Source organism: Nematostella vectensis, chromosome 2 (genome assembly GCF_932526225.1).
Source record: "Nematostella vectensis chromosome 2, jaNemVect1.1, whole genome shotgun sequence".
Classification (NCBI taxonomy): domain Eukaryota; kingdom Metazoa; phylum Cnidaria; class Anthozoa; order Actiniaria; family Edwardsiidae; genus Nematostella; species Nematostella vectensis.
The window spans coordinates 17,683,062-17,701,207 of record NC_064035.1 but is presented as its reverse complement, the minus strand read 5'-3'; the positions used below and the strand labels follow the sequence as shown (position 1 = coordinate 17,701,207).

General features: G+C 40.0%; 2 protein-coding genes across 3 annotated transcripts; both read left to right on the top strand.

Moving 5' to 3' along the window:
- The first annotated feature begins 623 nt into the window (after positions 1-623).
- Positions 624-10,093, top strand: LOC116615708. 2 transcript variants are annotated; one of them, XM_032377589.2, is made up of 4 exons: positions 624-4,161; positions 4,603-4,704; positions 5,143-5,217; positions 5,693-10,093. In XM_032377589.2, exons 1-4 carry the CDS (start codon positions 3,585-3,587, stop codon positions 5,707-5,709), a joined length of 771 nt encoding a protein of 256 aa, XP_032233480.2. In that variant the 5' UTR covers positions 624-3,584; the 3' UTR covers positions 5,710-10,093. The 2 variants fall into 2 exon arrangements, with proteins under 2 accessions (XP_032233480.2, XP_032233479.2); XM_032377588.2 differs by having other exon boundaries at positions 5,143-10,093.
- LOC5508792 lies at positions 10,061-18,117 on the top strand. The gene is made up of 7 exons (XM_032377587.2): positions 10,061-10,372; positions 12,449-12,710; positions 13,046-13,338; positions 14,062-14,244; positions 14,653-14,822; positions 15,576-15,791; positions 17,061-18,117. Exons 1-7 carry the CDS (start codon positions 10,064-10,066, stop codon positions 17,311-17,313), a joined length of 1,686 nt encoding a protein of 561 aa, XP_032233478.1. The 5' UTR covers positions 10,061-10,063; the 3' UTR covers positions 17,314-18,117.
- Positions 18,118-18,146: the final 29 nt, after the last annotated feature.

Genomic DNA, 18,146 nt, shown 5'->3' with positions numbered 1-18,146 from the left:
GTCCCGGCCAGACAAACTTTGTCCTCTTAGTGCAATTAGTCCCATAGCCAAGATAAAAATGCACATCTCCACCAGCAACCATATAATTACGAATCAAATAACTTTGATGTTGATACAATGACAATGGCTCAGCATGCCAGTTGCGCTACACGTCAGGAAATTTAATATGTTGTCCAGATAATGGCCTTGTAAATTGCCATGTCATATGTAATTACACCTGAGTTTTATTATTTATAATCACATAAGGTCTAACTAAATGATATTGATTAGTATGATTAACCATACTGCAGGCGAGTAGTATTCTACCAAAGCAGACAAGGCTAGCCTAGCCGGACACTTACGGTAAAGATCCTGGCTCACTGAAAGGGTGAGAGCGAGTTCAGAGCGACTCATGGTGGAATAACTATTTTTATTTTGGGGCAATACAAATAGAAAATCTAAGAGAATCTATCTTCTAAGAGAATCTTTTTGATTGAACAATACTGACACAATTTCCAGCCTGATCCGAGATTGGTTCCCATATCTTTTCGTGATAACTAAAATTAATTGTTAGTTAGATAATGGAAAACCACAGTAGAGACAGTACATGATTTTCAACATTCTCTACATGTGACTGGGAAGCCATTCAAGATTTCAGTACTGGGTTCATTCACTGTTACTGTTAACTCATCCATATTCAATAGGTCATTCGACCAATCGGATGACCCTCTTTAGACACGTGAGTAGGCTTTTACATAGGCAAGTCCCCAGCGATATAACTGTGTGGTAAAATCCTCACGTGTCCGAATCAGTTCCAAATCCTTGCACTTTCTCTAAATCAATTACAAAACAGCGCTATGCTGTTCTTTTGCCGGATCCTTATTTTCTCGTACTATTTGCCATTTCGTGTAATTTCTGATCGACTCTGGATTACACAGTCTTCCAAAGTATTTTTGATCTTCAGTCTCAGGAGTTTGGTGGTATAAACAGCGACTTCGGAGGCATGTTGTTGCGAACTCAACAGCGCTCGAGGAATGCCTGAATTCATTCCATTTCAACAAAATTTGTTTCATTGTCTACTCTGTGTCTACTGTAGTTATCTGGATTCCCAGGAACGCAACATGCATACTTTCGACTTTTCATCTAATCAATGAAGTACTATTTCAGGCATTGAGTGCTCTTGAGTATATTTTTAATTCACTGATGGACTTTGATGGACTGATGGACTGATGGACTTTGTGTTTCCACCTCGATTGGTCAAAGCGCTTTTGAAATTGGATGAGTTAATCGTAACAGTGAAACTGGACCACTAGACTTAGCACCGAATTCTGGAAATGGCTTCCAAGTCGCACTTAACATTCGCGTCACGTGTTTTATCGGGTACGAAATTTTATACCCGATAAAACACTGCTACTACTGCTCGTGTTTTAAATAGTACATCGATACTAAGTGAAGGGAAATTTCTTGCTGAACATTCTATTTATTGTGTATCAGCCTTACAAACGAAAGCCATCAGCGGAAATAAAGAAAACCACGGATTATGCCTGGCACAACGCAAAAGCGATAATTGCCGATAAGAGTTGCCGCAGAGTGTCGCTGTCCTGGGAAATCTTTACATAAAATCTACAGTAGATATCTTAAAGCGCAGCTGAAAATATCTGTAATTTGGGCCGTGTCGCGTATTGTCCCGAAATAAACATAATCATTCCACCATGAGTCGCCATGAACTCGCTCGCATCCTTTCAGTGAGCCAGGATCCTATTACCGCAAGTGTCCGATGTCAGCTATGCTAGCCTTGTCTGCTTTGGTAGAATACTATTCGCCTTTACTATGGTTGATCATACTAATCAATGTCAATATAACTGTAAATAAATGGGACGGTTTTCCGTGGAAAAGAGGCTTACCCCTCGGAACCAAGTATAATAGAGAATTAGACCTTACGTGATTATAGATGATAAAGCGCTTTTGACCTTTCAAACGACGCGCTATGAACCGCCGCCGCCTGGTAATTTTAAGTAACACGACCCCGAGCGGCGCGTTTTTTTTCCTTCCCCATAGTAGAGTAGGCAAGACAAGTTACTAGGGGCAGTGATGATGGATCCGACCTTATCAAATCCAACCACCAACGTCCTCAGCTGGGACTGCTTTGGACTTGTCATCACAAGGGAAATGTACACAAAAGCGGCAGAGAATCTATTTGATAAAATGCTTTAGCTGACTTTTACGGGGCTTTCCTGTTTTATTTTATTGAAGGCAAGTATGAAACTTTGAATTTAACTATAAAATCAGTCTGATCTCTGTGTTGCATTCGTTAATGGCACACGGTGTCGCAACGTGAGTTCGCCGAAGTCCGGTCAATGAATAACTTGACAATTTGCTGGATAAACGATAATTTTTGTGTTCCTGCACTTGCAACACATGTATTGAGATGAAAGCCTTTGTGATCTCAATCAATTTCCTCTAATCATCTCCGTCTTAAGCAAGCATTTTTGCCTTTGGAGCTGAACTCAAGCTTAGTTCAACATCGATAATAGGACACAAAGGGACTATTTATCCGTTATATAGCCCTCCTGAATTATGTGAAATTTGCTATCTAAAATTTGTACTCAGGGAGTAAGAAACTTTATTTTAGTTAGCTGAGAGACATGATTGACTCATTTTTAGTGAATGAAGATGAAACGTATTTCAGAGCTCTACGTTTTTTTTCCGTTTAAAGTATCATTAGGCCGGTACCCTAGGTACCAGAGGCTCCAAGCTTCGCGGCGAAAAAGATCTCTCCTCTCCCGGGACCCCGCGCTCGTTCCATACTTGAGAATTAATCTTTTGTTATAACAAAACGAATAATCATGGAAAAACTTTGCCAAATTTATGACACACACCGCATCCGTATAAGAATTGTTGGTTTCACGATGATGACGTTAATTTGTTGGACGTGTATCAAATGGCAAAAGCGCTGTCCAATGTGTTAATCCTGAATGGCGTTTTTCGCACCTATTACCTGTGAGGGGATTCCGACCTACCGTTTCAACTTGTAGCTTAATTAACTTTTTAATTAATCAGCAAGGAGTCTAAAGGCCACAACGACTTACAAAATCGCGTACTGCAAAAGGAGACTATATACCATGAAACGGTCGCGACCCAAATATACGGATTGTACGGTGGCCCATAGGGGACAGCACACAAAACAAAATCGCACTGCAAACAAACAAAAGTCGCACTGCAAACTAAACTAAATCGCACTGCAAATGAAACAAAATCGCACTGCAAATGAAACAAAATCGCACTGTAAACTAAACTAAATCGCACTGCAAATGAAACAAAATCGCACTGCAAATGAAACAAAATCGTACCGCAAATACAACAAAATCGCACTGCAAATGAAACAAAATCACACTGCAAACTAAACTAAATCGCACTGCAAATGAAACAAAATCGCACTGCAAATGAAACAAAATTGTACCGCAAATGAAACAAAATCGCACTGCAAAAGAAGCAAATCGCACCGCAAACACTAAAACATCTGCGTGCGCATTCAGCGGTTGACATGCGCGCGCAGGGATTAGGCTCCACCACATGGATCGATTTCCCCGCCAATTTATGCCATAATGGCGTCGAATACAAGTAACATAACAGAAGAAGTTCGTAAAACGGCTCAACAAGAGATATCTAGAGTTTTCTCATGTCTACCTGGACCATCGGGTTTGAACTTTGGATCTGCCGGATCGTCTGCTTCCTCAAATAAATCAAACGACACTCTGACGTTTGAAGAGTTTTATGCCAAACGTGAAGAATCTCGAAGAGGGGACTTCAAGCCCGCGAGAAAAAGACTTAGGCCTGACAAGAAATCAACGACGAAGGCGACCCCAAAAGATGTGGAGGTCAAAGTTGCTCTCGCTTATCGCAATGATGGTATGATCAAACGAAGCCGGGGAAAGGTGCAGATTGTTCGTGCCAAAACAACTTCCTCCAAAGAAGATATTCTCGCAAGTGCTATTCAAAAGCATTCGAGATTCGACAAGACTTTTGATGAATCAAGGGACTATACCCTACTCTACCCAGACTTTAGTGAGGTCCGGTGCATCCCTGGAACAGAGAACCAATTCACCCTAAATGAGTATAAAGAAGCCCTTGGAAAGGAATATAAGAGATTGACATTCTTCATAATACCTTCCTATGAGATAGGTAAGTGTTTTCAATTATCCAGCTCTTTTTCTGCCTACCATCTTTTGCGGGTTTAGGTTTCGCACTCTCCAAAAGTTCATATTAGAGATGCCAAATCTCCAGCATTTTGCGGGAGATTGTATAGTTCCAGAAAATATCCATACCCCCAGGGGACTTGGAAATCCCGGGGGATGGGGGGTCAAACGCCCAATTTACAGAGGAAGGGGGGGGGGGGGGTTAATAAGCCCGTTTCTCTCTAACAGTTAGGGAGCAGTCATTATTTAGCGGGGGGGAGGGCTACTATATTTGGGGGGGTTAAGATTTTTTTAGCTCGGATTTGGGGGAGGGCCGCGGTTTGTAATAATAGGTTTAGGGGAGGGCCCCCAGTTTGGAAAGTATATTAGCTTGACATCGATGCACATCCTCATCAGTTCTCATCAAGCATATTTACTATAATTGCAGAATCTTCTTCTGATGATGATGGTGGTGGTGATAATGATCATGGTCATGATGATAGCCAGAGTCACCCATTTAAAAGAAAGCCAACATTATCTAAATCTCCTGGTTAGTATGTGCAAGAAGAACACCCATCCTCTTCTACAAAAAGTGACATCTTTGTGTGAGGAGACAGCATCTTGCACAATGAGCCAATCAGAGTCTAGTGAAATAATGAGTCGAGTGTGAACCATCGAACCACTATCCACTGGAAGTCGATCGTTCCCATACAAACCTCTGTATTTTTCAAGCAATATTGGGTGTATAAACTAATGCCTCAAAAAGTACTATTTTGCATAAAGTATTGTCCAAAACGCGATGCAACATGAATTCTAAGGTATGTTTCATTAAAGTGATGGCTCTCTGAGGATTATTAGACAAAATTGCTAGGGGGAACGATAAAACCGAAAATGCTATGTCAACATCAATAAACCTAACACCCCTCTCAAACAATAGCATTTATTCTATTAAGGGAATGAAGATGTCATCCAATTGTGTTTAATATAGGCAAAGCAGAATCGGATTGCAACCAGGCCGAATGGGATCATAGCCAGCTGACAGCACAGCCCAATCCTGTTGAAAGTAATTTATACACCTTTTATCATAATATGTGGAAGTAAGATATTGACTAAAATGCAAGCCCTTTTCACAATGTTTATCAACTCAATTAATGGCAAGTGATACTGTAGATTGTGAAAAAATCAACCTTTTTTTTAAAGTCGGGTCCCTAGTTTGGATAATTGTTTTGACCTCGTCCCTTAATGTTTTCAGCCAAATTCTTCCCCTTCACTTTCTGTCCAGCTTGCAGCTAATCTCTATGATCGCATTCCTTTACTTGTCATTGCTGTTCCTTTCTTTGCTCCTTTCTACGATTTTCGGGAGGGGGGAGGCACCGAAAATATGGGGGGACGTAGGAGGGGGCATGGAAAATTTTGTTCCTCCTAAAGGGAGAGGGGGTCAACTAATTTTATCCATTACTTTTATCAAAATCGTCACGCCCCTCCTCGGGATAATAAATGAATTTCCCTTACGTTCGAACTAAATTGTTCTCGTACAGTCCTCTATCCTCGTTAAGACCACTGGGTCCCCAACCATGCGAAATGCCGTGATATGACACGCCGCCGTCGAGTGCATCTGTGACGAAAGGCCCCCACTTCTAAGCGGTTCGCGTTCGTGCGAGACGATCCATTATCGCCAGTAATTACGTGAAGGTGGACATTAGGCAAGAGCTGTGCAGCCGCGTGAAGACAAAGACACGTCACCGTGCTAAGAAAGCTATCACTCCAGTTCTAACGTACTGATACATAAAACACGCAATAGAATTATTTTGCTTGAATCGTGCATTGCTTCACTCATTCATACAGTGTTATGATAATAATGTTCCGAGCGTCAAGAATCTTGATAAGCAATGCAAAAAGTAATAAACTGTTACTAGACGATGAAAGAAACTGTCAGCAAGCATGGTCTGAATGCTTAGTTTTCCTGTAGTAAAATAAATACATCAATGTTTTCTCCCTATATTTACCTAAAGGTCAAAAAGACCGACCGATAGCTATTTAGAAGCCCTATTACTATTATTGCGGCACTTGTGACGTCATATCCGCAACAGAAGAGTCGCTTCAGTATTGACATTGTGACGTCATTGACCCAGCCGACGCACGTGACCCTGGCGAACCAGCATTGTCACGTCTCGCCTTTTTCCGTCACGTCTAAAGCGCGGCGACCTTGGCTTTTACTAGAAAAATAGGTTATACTCGAAACTATAATATAAAATATAACGTTTATTTGTGGGTAGTGGATTTAGAGTGATGGACATGCTGCAACAAAACGGGCATGAATTTCGTTCAAATACGTGTTCTGGTGCAGAATAGGAGAAATAGCAGAAATAAGCAGATAAGATAGAGTGCAGTTGGCGATTGGTGATCGCATTGATCAGTTCGATAGTTATAGGTGTTAAGATGAATTTGCCGGAGCGTCTTTGCGACAAGTGCCATTGAATAGATGGAATTGTAAGCACGAGAAACCCCATGTAGTACGTGTGATCGTACCAAATACCTCTACTGTATGTGTAGCGATATGGGTTTAGATTTTATCTTTGTTTATTGACCCTCTCGGGCTTAGCAGGGTTATGGTCATGTCCTCCCTAGAGGCAAGTTTATTATGACTGGGTGAGAGAGAAAGGGCGCATTCCATGACTTCTTAAACGCGGACCTGGAGGGAGTTAACTTCCGTTTTACTCATGTACCGGAAGTAAAAGTAACATTAAAAAGGCCGGTTTCCATAAGATCGCATTCTACCGCCGGCGATCGTGTGCGATTTTTAAGGAAACTAACCCTGCGATCAAGTGCGATAATGGGTAACCACTTTGCGATCGGAATGCGGTAGTTGCGATCGTACGGTCAAATTAGCTGCAATCGTATTCGACCAGCCTAACTAACGCTGCCGGGATCCAAACGAACGCCAGAAAGCGCAGAAAAAAAATACAATTCAAGTCAAGAAGATATTGCCTTGTTCACCTCAAAATACTTCTAGTAACTATATATAACAACAATAAATGCGCACCCTAATCTATTCTTCTAGATCAGTGCTCCCATTTTGGTTGTTTTGAGGTAAGTGTAGGCCGTTTTTGACTGATAGAATCACCGCAAATTCCAAACGTTTACACAGCACAGGTAGACCACACCTTCTCAATGTACAATGTGAAACCTGCTGTGTTTTATCGAAACCACACTTTATACATGTGGTCTCACCATACAACTCCCTTCACCACCGGCACATTGGTCCGTGGGAACAAAAAATATTAAAAGCACGTTTAGCACTTACCAATGCTTCTCACGGTGAAAATATCATCTTCGTAGAATTGAAAGGGTTGCGACGGAGTGTTTTGCACTTGCAAGAAAATAACATTTTCTTGCACTTTCGTAGTTATATGCATGCAGTGACCATCCGAAGTGGAATGTGTGTGTGATACATATCCCCCCATTTAGTAGGTTTACACACAGGGAACCCAAACTAAATTTGCGTTAGGGAAATATTTAAATCGAAGGTGACAATATGCCAGTTTTATTTTGTCAGTTTTATGTTTAACACGCCAAAAGCACATCGGTCAAATACGGTATCGCAGTAAAAGTCGAATGTATTGTGCAAACTTATGTGACTCGGTAAAACGTGGACGATGCCTAAAAAAACCTGTGGCTGTCATCTCCTTATTAATGGCTAGCAAGTGGAAATTGCTTATGTAGACGTGTACCTGTGCGAAAGCGAAAGCTTTGTCTATTGTAATTTGAATCGGGCATTTTTATGACTATCAGCTCTACGAAGGACAGCCAAAAAGTAGCCGTTCAAATCCTTCAGCTGCGCATTAACTTATGAAGCTCCTTCGTACTAATGGGCGCATTTGTAGCAGATTAGATACACTCTTTTTTTATAAGAACGTCTGTCAGTTGAGGCTGGGCCGTTATTATTTTTTGGACATTTAAAGGCTGAATACGTTCTTAACGATGTTCATAAATTTTAGCGTACATAAGAATATAAATGCCCAATAAACTGTTAGTAAGAGAATTACACTACGCAATAATAAGATTGTTACTATGAGCACAATTTTATTCTGTATTTTAGCGCATCAGGACTAAAAAAGAATTTTTTTTTGCTATCTGAACCTCGGCATGATCTTAGCATGCTTAAAATTTGGTGAAATCTCAGGCTAGACGTTCTCTTAAAAAAGGTTCTTATAAAAAAAAGAGTGCCATCATGCTCTGCCATTCGATAGCAGTGAAAGTAATTATTAAAACTGAGCTTTTCGAGATTTCGTGATGATCTGGTCACGTTCGCAAAAAGATAGACGTGTCTGTGCCGAAAAAAGAATCGCAATTTTCTCATTACTAAGCTACTAGGAACAGATCAAAATATATGACTAAACAGAATTTGTCATCAACTTGTCTTTGTTCGTAAGCCAACACAGAGGTGATTTACGATTCATTTTTCTAATTATTTTGCGAGATACCAGTCGAGCCAACAAAGGTCCAAAGAAGATTACAGGCAGCTGGGTTTTTTATAGAAAGGGGGTGACCACGTGATCGGTATTTAGCGGGTATTGCGATTGTGCGGTTTTGTTTGGAAGAACTAGCACTGAACAAATTACCCTCCCGTAAAGTCTCCCATGGGTATATATTCGTTGGTTGTCCGCTAATAGAACTCTGAAAAGTAATTAACATTTCAGTTCTTCTAATATAGCGAACAAAGCCCTTTCTCCTAAAGACACTCACTCGTTCCGGTGATTGGACCCTTTGCACTGACGCATTTTAAAATTCGACAGTAATTTCAATATTTACCTTTCCGTTCCCTAATTATCGAATTGTGTCCTTGGTGCTAAAATATCTTCGTAGAGAATTCAAATCTACTAGTATATTGCAAAGGCTTTTACATCGATGCCGACATTATGGTATTACAGTAGTGCATTAAATCCGCAAAAGGCTCTTTCACTCTTTCTCCATGTGGTTTTTATTCTGTTTTAAATTTATCGATACTGGGGGCACTCAAGGGCTGATTAAATTCGAGCTAAAGCCATAAGAACACTGACGCTAGGCTTGTTTGCAAAAGAAAACAAAGCGCACTTTGTCAGTATCTATAGCAAAGCGAAAGCCGGGCGGGCGTTGGTGAACTGTTTCCGTTACAGACGTGTTCTCTCTATTCACAGGAAGTCCACTCATACAAGAAAAATTTGCGAGTTCAAATCGGTTCGTGACACGATCTAGCGTTAGGAGTAGGATGTTGATTCTTTGGAAACAGTCCGTCACGCACCGCCTGTAGTACACGGCTCCGGTTTGAAAGAAAATACTCGGAGCGTTTGAACCAAAGAGCCTATCTACTTTTGTCTACATTAGCTTTGCTCCTAGCCATCGGGCTGATCAAGTCAGCGAAGTGGAAACTTCAGAAAATTCAATAAAGGATTATGTTTCTCATTCTGACATTGTGGCTGGGTTTCGTCCTCTAGGCAATTCTAGAACAGTTCTTCTGGAGATTATATTTAGTGGACCGAATCGATATGCTGCCGCGTCTTTTCCAATGACTAAGCTGTCTTTTAAGACTGATGGCTTTGAGCTGGCTAAGAGCTCTCCGTGGAATGATTTGTGTTCCGTGTGTGCGAGCTGTGGTAATTATGTTATATTAGTACAACCAGTTCAACAGACAAAGTATTCCAAACACGCGCCGCACGCTCTGATTGGTCGCTTTCATGTCAGCGCACCGGCTGCACATGCGCATTGCTACGGGAAATGCACGTGTCAAAAGAATATAAAAACAACAAAGGTCGGTTTTAGCCTTAGAGATATTGAGTCATTAGGAAGGGAGGTTGAGTTATCGTTTTCTATTTATGTAAAGGATTTGGCCCCAGAAGAGAACTGTTATTCAGGCCAGATCACAAAGAATTATGTTGGACCAGCATATAAGCTCCCCAAAATCGAAGAAATTTGCTTGTGGATATACAAATGGACGAACTTTTTCGCCGTTCTGTGTGCCTCCACTACATAGATTATCTCCTAACACACGGATATTTCAGCCCGAAGAAATGTCTTGTAGAATTATCCTACCGCCATCATTGCTTACTCATTTAAGCGAAGAAGTTCTGGTTGTTATACTGGAATATCTGGACTTCAAGACTCTTATAACTCTGAGCAAAACTTGTAGGTTGTTCCATCGGCTCTGTCTCTCCGATCTAATATGGCGTCATCGGTGTAAAGTAAGTAATGTTTATCAAGTAATTCAAAGGTAGCTTTCGCTATATTCAGTCGCTCATGTGCCAAGAGAAGGAAGGATTTTAGATAGCAAGAGATATCTTCGCTGAACGCAATGATTTTTGAGCACGAAAGTGCTCGAGCACGGCGTTTCCGATGGACCGATTGTACCATGTGTTTCTGTTCCCCTACCCGCAGGTTTGAGCCAAACCCGACATAGTTAATGGGCAATTCGCAGAGTCCTTTTATTTCCAACGCCAAAGGAGTGAAATTTATTTTCTTCTCTCCAGTATTTCCTCGCTTTCGGATGAGCGGTAGTACACGACTCGCACTCTCAAAGCCATTCATGGATCCCGAGAACTAGAGCGCTTTTATTTTTGTATTCAAGTCACATCTTTAAGCCGCCAAGAAATAGGAGCTTCGTCTTTAGATGATTCTAGGGGCTTTGGGCTTTTGTGTAAATAACTCTCGAATTTCGACCTTTTTGCATATTTGTTAGACGATAAGTCCCGCGATTCAGTTCTATGAAAGCAGGAGATATACCGAAGTTTTAGCACGGTCTGTATAGAGGGGAGACCCAGATAGGGTCTGGCTGAACGACTGACACCGCTTTATATTTCGCACAAACGAACTTTAGATTATGGATCGATGAAAATATGGAATATAAATGGATATCCTTTTATTATTTCCACTGGCACGATTTTTTTCCTCCTGCTCTTGGAAGTTGTTGCAAGTTTTTACATGTTTGTCGATACAGAAAAGGGAATAGCATTTTCGCTGGGCTCTACAGGGCAAATTCGTGTTCGGCCTAGTGCGAGTTTTTTGAAAATATAATATGAATAAGGAAATCTAGTCCATTTGTGGGGGAAATTGAAACGATTTTATCGTGTAAATGTTGATGGTTTTATTGTCAGTTCGCAGGGCGGCTACAGCTGTTCCAAACGTGTTCCCCCCTCCCCACTCTCCAAACCACTTTGCGAGTGAAAGGAAATCAATAATTCCCGTGTATTGACAACTTTTATCCAATGCCTTTGGGCCTTGTAAATTCGTTTGCTGATAGGGCTTTATTATATTACATGCAAATGCAACTTTTTGTTCGGAATCCACACCAGCTTCAGTGTTGTTGGGACTGTTCCAGATATTCAAGCGTTTGGATATGTTTTTCTACTTGGTCACGATATGACTTCAATAGAAAACACGAGTAGGTTGCTTTCAACGTTTTAGTTCGCCTTACTAACGACTGAATAGATAGTCTTGCAGCTGGTGAACAAAGCTGCTTTTGTAGAGAATATATCTACTTAATTATCGTTAGCAGAATTGAGAAGGGCTGTGCGAGTTTGTGGCTTATATTTAAAGAACTTTTGGTTAGACGTTGAAATTTAAAACCTCTTTTAGCTAATGTTTAGTCCATCAGATGGCTACCAGGTTTTTTCTCAAAACTCGGCTTTCGTGTTATCTATTATTCCTTTAAAATTAACTTTTGTGTGTGTGTAATTTTAATGCAAGGAAGTGTGATCAGAAAGAAACCTTTTTCAGCTAATGAAAGCAGAGGAGCAGTCCTGTTTCGAAGGATGCCATTTTTTATTGAAATTGAGTTGAACATGTAGATTAGACGGCTCACCTAGTGTCTTTTGCTGTTACTCCGCTAATCCTCCAAATTGTTTTCATATAGTATGCATTGAAAACTTATCTTTGAGTTCTCAGTTGCTATGATCAGAATGCAGATTCTCTATAGATACGCATTTAAATGTCACAGCTATCTATTCATACATACCCCATGGGATATTTCCTTTTACAACTAATCAAATGTTCATGTCTCTCTTTTGTTTTCCTCATAAATGATGGGCTTAGTCATATAGAATCTTCATGATTAATGCTGCTAGAAGCAAAATGACCCTCAAATCCCTGTAAATGCTAGTACAAGGGGCTTTTTTCATCTAGATTCCCTCATAATGGAATTAATTATTATTAATCAAGAAATGTCCATAGTAATTAGTTTGAGATGAAGGACAAGGGCTCTTTGTATTATAGGCATACTCAGTAGACTTAACAAATTGTTTATGTTTTTTCTTCTTCCATAGGCTGACTTTGATCTAGTGACCAGATGGCCAGAATACTCATATATTTATCTGTATGAAATGTTCTACAAAGCTGAAGTTCTCAAGAATGACCATAATTTTTTCCGACCTGTCAGTCAGCTCAAGACTTCTGTAATAGTGTGGTATCTGCTAAATTCAGAGCCTCCGTCACACAGTGTTAGCCATTTGACCCCAAGCCAGGCAAAGTCTATATGGGGGCTGACAGATGAATGTCTAGAATCTCATTACGAGGAGACCCAGCAAGGTAAATATAATATATATTTTGTCTTTTGCGATGTGAACCAGCACTTGTGACACCTTTTTAAACAGCAAGCTTATTTTCAAGAAATTATTCATATTTTATATGCTTCCTGAGTTCCCCATTGTGCCTTTAAAAACTTTGTCAGCACTGAGACATCCTAACACAAGTTCATCCTGATACTTGTCCTAACGTTGTCAGACTGTCTTAGCAGCTATTGGACAGTTGTGTAGATATAAGCATGTCAATAGTATTGTTTACAATGGTGACTAATTTCTTGTCTTCTTTGTTCCATGATTTGCCTGTTCCACTAATTTTATATATGTTTTCTTACTCTGCAGATAGAGATGATAACCAAGAAGCTGATTACCCATCTAGCTATTATGAATGGAGTTCTTTGTACAAAATATTTGTTAAAAAACATGGTGGTATTGTACCAATGCAGAACTATGTGCTAAAGCGATGCCTGCGGAATCGGCAGGCCCTAGAGGAACATTATCAACTTTCTCTACACTCATCTCGGCAGCAAAAGTGGTACCAGTATTTAGAAGACAGAGAAATGGGCAATCACAAAGCTCTGAAAGCTCTAACGGAACACATGCGACCAACAACACACAACTATATGCTACACCAGGTATGCTCATTTATATTTGAGTGTTTAGTTTTGTACTTATTGTTATGGGCAGAGCGAGGGAGCATGTGTTAACACTTCATCTTAAAGATCATATATTATGCTTGTTAAGAAGACCCTGCTGTGAATGTACATATATGGCAACATGGTTTCCTAGCAGAGATCCTGCTCTCCTATGTGGTCCCTCTCATGCTGTGTCGATCACTCATTTATATACTTGTGAGTGATGGATAATTGATGGTGACTTTCAGCTCTGGTGCATCAGTATATGTAGGATTGTGTACAAATCAATTGTGTACAATTGTGTTCAAATGTTGCTATCTTCGTGCTACAGCCAATCCTGTGCCGGAAAGCAAACATTTACTGGATTTTTGCAATTTTTACTAATGCAGATATCAATGGAGACTATGACATTCAAGGGGGTAGATTTCTACTTTTGTTTAATTGCAGTTGCCAGGTCTTGTTATAGTAAGATTTGATACAGAAAATAACATCTTTTGGCCACTCAGCTTCAGTGACTAAGAAATAACTTCAGTGAGAATATCTGGTGATAGCTGCAGCAGCATTAAATGTGTACATAATGTTGTTTCTTGACTTTAACACTGTGTTCTATTTTGACTTTAACTGTTCCTACATTCAAAATAACATCTAGGCTTTTTTATGATATTATATTTGTTTATAAGGGTTGAAAAAAATGAATAATTTTTTCTTATTTTTTGCCCTCAGATTACGACCAAGTACATTGATGGAAGGTTAAAGGGTGGTTTTAGGACTGTTAAAGCCTATGCTGAATTCTGTGGCTACTTTAAGAACTGGTTAGATGCAAAAAGTGTGAAGTTATGGCCACCACGACAAGGAGAAATGGTAGCTCAAGATTATCGTCATTGTCTCAAATATGTCAACAGAGAGGTATGGCCTGTTCATTTTGAACATCATTCAATTGAGCATTTTTCTGATTGCTGTCTAGATGATGCCCTTCCCATTATTTAACCCAAAAATAGCCTTCGTGGGCTCCCGTTGATAGCAGAGGTTAGTTTTAGCTTCTGATTAGACAACCCTGAGTAATAATCAGGTTTCTATCTAAATATTGTTAACTCATTTTCGCTGAATCCTTAGATATTTATCCCTTTTTATTAGAACCAATAAAAAGTGTGTGTTTGTTGGGAGGGGGAGGGGGTAGACCAGTTAAGCATACTGTTACAAAGCAGATATATTTTAGGGCTAAAGTAGGAACCTAACAGTATACAAATGTTCCAAAATATATGCAAGAAAAATATATATCTTCAGATGAATAACTGGTTTGTCTTGTTGTTTTAGCTAACACCTCTATCGGAAGAAGTGGAGCTTACTGTTAACGACTTTCTTAGTAAAGCAAAGCCTTATATTGAGAGACTTCACGAAGTTTGGCTCTGGCAAAACAGAAGAGAAACTGCATACCGTAAGGAGCATAGGCCGTCAGCTGTGGTGAGAGAGCACAGATATTGCAAGTAAGTAATTTTTAAGATTGTTTATGCCCTTAACATAGTTTCCAATTCCTTGCTATGCTGACAACAGATAAATTAACGATATTGCGACTTATTTGATGTCTTGGGTTCGACTTCTCTCCTAACATTTCCTCACAGATTGCATCGTTTCTTCATGCAACCAGGCCTAACATCTTTACCCTTTCATTGCATGACTAAGGTGTTTATGCATCGTTTGACTTTTCATTATTCACTTTGAGCGCACGTTATGGAAGAACGGAATACAAAAGCGTTTTTTGTTGTTAAATTTTTCGCCATTTATCATGTCAAGGGCCGTTATAGCCTTCATGTCAAGGGCCGTTATAGCCTTCTTATCGTAGCCTAGATCCAGTGCTATTGTTCCTACTCTAAAATATTGTTCTGCAGCAATTTAAGGGCTCGCCTTTGAGCAACCATTATGCGCTGCTGATGAAGCAATCCTTCAAAATAATAGTGTTACGTCAACCGACCAAATCACGACGTCGCTGATACTGACAGCCGTTAATCTCTGCATCCTAGCAAACTCAGTACCAATACTCCAGGGGAACCCCGAGAAGACCATCCATTATGACCAAGGAGGGGTCCATTATCGCAATGACTCACTCCCCTTAACCATAACTGCGTTACTAATGCATGATTCTATCTCATCTCTTTTAAAACAGGAAAAAAGCGTGGTTTTAAAATGGCCTAGCCTTGTTGAATGCCGCGATTTCTTATACGGAAACTTTTCTTTTCCAGGGATTTCCTAGAAAATGGGAATCTAGAGAGTTTCACCAAGCTTAAATTGTACTTTGAGCGCAAGGAGATTGTTGTGGCTTGGTTCAAAGAAAATGGCTGGATGCATCCCTTACTGGGTGACTACGTCGTACGGCCCCTACGCCCGGCCTGTATATCTTCTGCAGACCTCCCCACCCCTCACTACAACACAGGCTGCATACAGTCCCTGGTACAGAGGTAAGCTGCTTCATATGCCTTTACAACTCTGCGCACGACCAGGCTGACGATTGTTTTAGTGCCGCATTATAATCCGCTTAAAATGTCTGTGGAATTCAACCTATTGAATATCGCTAAAGCATAGAATGAGGCACGGAGAATCTGTTTTCCAAAATTATAATTATTTAAACGTTCGCTGTACAAGCAAAAAAAAATAGTGTCACGCAAGCTGCAGCCAGCGTCTTCGAATATACTGACATTTGCAACCGGTACTGACTTTCTGTTATTTCTACATACATATTTCCTTCAAACGTTTTAATCAGCCGCAAGCGAACCAAACTATACCCTGGTTCCAGAGCCTCGAACGTCTCTCCATTTTGTGGCCAGCTCGCCACTAGCGAGCCACTAAATAGAGAGACGTTCGAGGCTCTGGAACCAGGGTAACCAAACTACTTATTCATAAGAGATAGATTTCTGATAAGTACCCAAAACAATTCACAAACCTGATGAGTCATGTTTTTGGAATACGCTTAATGTTCTTTTAAAATATTAACCACTGTCACTATTGTTTTGCTCTTAGATGATTATTTCTTATTAATATTTCTTATTAAAGTAGTGTCAATAGCTATCGCATAACCACCCATTTCGTTTAGCATATACTACTAAGGTTTTTTTTTTTTTTTTTTTTGCACTGTATTATAGTAAAACTGATGTCGAGATCTTTATTTGCGGCTAATATCTCTCAGCGAAAAACTCTATCCGGTCTTTTTGTGGGCTAGTTTAGCCTCTAGTGGTGTTAGCTGTCACGTCATCTTCGATAAGACTCAATTTTGGTTACCATGCGATAGCGGTACTCTGGAAGTTTGTGTGTTTCGCATTTTGGCTTATCTTGAGAGAGGGAACGTGCGACGGCTTGAGCTAAATGCCCCAGGCCAACCAGAAGATAATCTTCCTAAGCCTTTACCTGACTCAAGTTTGCTCTCGAAATGCATTCATAAGTGGCTTGTGTTCACCGCTTTTAAGTGCTACGTTATTGATGGGAACGACCATGTCATTTAGATGTGTTGAATTAGAAATTTAAGTAGAGTTTCTCTGATCCGTAAAAGAAGCATTCACATCAAAGGAGCCGAACACATATATACAAAAATATATTCAAGCAGATAAACATTTAAGAGACTTTTTTTAAAGCCTAAATGGCTGTCCGCTTTTGTATGATAGAGATTGTGGAACGTGAAAAGACAAAGAACGTGTCAAAACGTGTTTTTAATGATTTCTACCATTCTTCTTTAGATTTCTAGAAACTGGTCTACGCTCTGACTTTAACAAGATCAGAAAGAAGTTATCAGACATGGCGGGGATTCAACTGCAGAATTTGGTGCGCAAATCGCGTCAACTCCAGGAGTCCATCCAGCAAGATGTAATGAAGGAGGACTGTGTCTACGTGAGTGAATTCGAGGACAGAAGCTTTATGAACTTTTTCGGCAGCAGTTTCGATAGTTTTACGGACTTCAGTCCAAGAGCGGAAGTAGTTATACTAGACTGAGAGAGTACGTAGGATATTTTTCGAATTCGCGAGAGCATGTAAATAGAGAGTTTGTTGCGCGTTTTGGTTTTGTTGCAGTATCGCCACATATTGGACAGGTTTCACTATGGTATCTATGGTATAACCATAGCAACTGGCCGTGCTTGTTACGACTGTTAATGGTCTTACAGTCCTGTGGACTTATGGCCAGGTACTCAGTATGGAGGAACATTCACAAAGACTCGGACATGCAGTTTACCGTGTCTAAACATCCCCTGCAAGTGTTTATATGTGCTTTGAATTGCACGACTCCGACAATTCCTCCATTCCTCCTCTCCCATTTCTTGTATTTATTTATATATTTAAATTTCTATTTTTCATATTTTTCTATCGTAGACGTACTTGTCTTTATAAAAACCACCATGTATAGTGATTATCGGCTAAATTCTGCGACGATTCTTTTCGGAGTAATTCTGCCTTGAATGAAAGAGATTTTGATGTTAAAGTTAGCTAAACTTAGCTTCTGTACACGTGACGTGAGTGTCTTTTTTTCGCAGTTTCCTTTTACGTCGTTCGCTAGTTGTTATAGAAAAACTGATAGACTGAAATTTTGTATGAAATATTTTTCACAAATAATGATATGCTCAGTATTTTCAAAAAGCATCAGTGTGATATTTAAGAGAAAAGAGAACTTCCCGAGCATCCCGGGTCGATATATGATATGATATGCTATATGTAAATCTATTTATTGCAAAGCTACTGTTGAGCTGCTCAACAGTATTGAGCAGTGAATGAAGAGAAAAATAAAACAATTTTCAAAAATAACATGACTCCATGCTTTCTCGCTCTCTTCC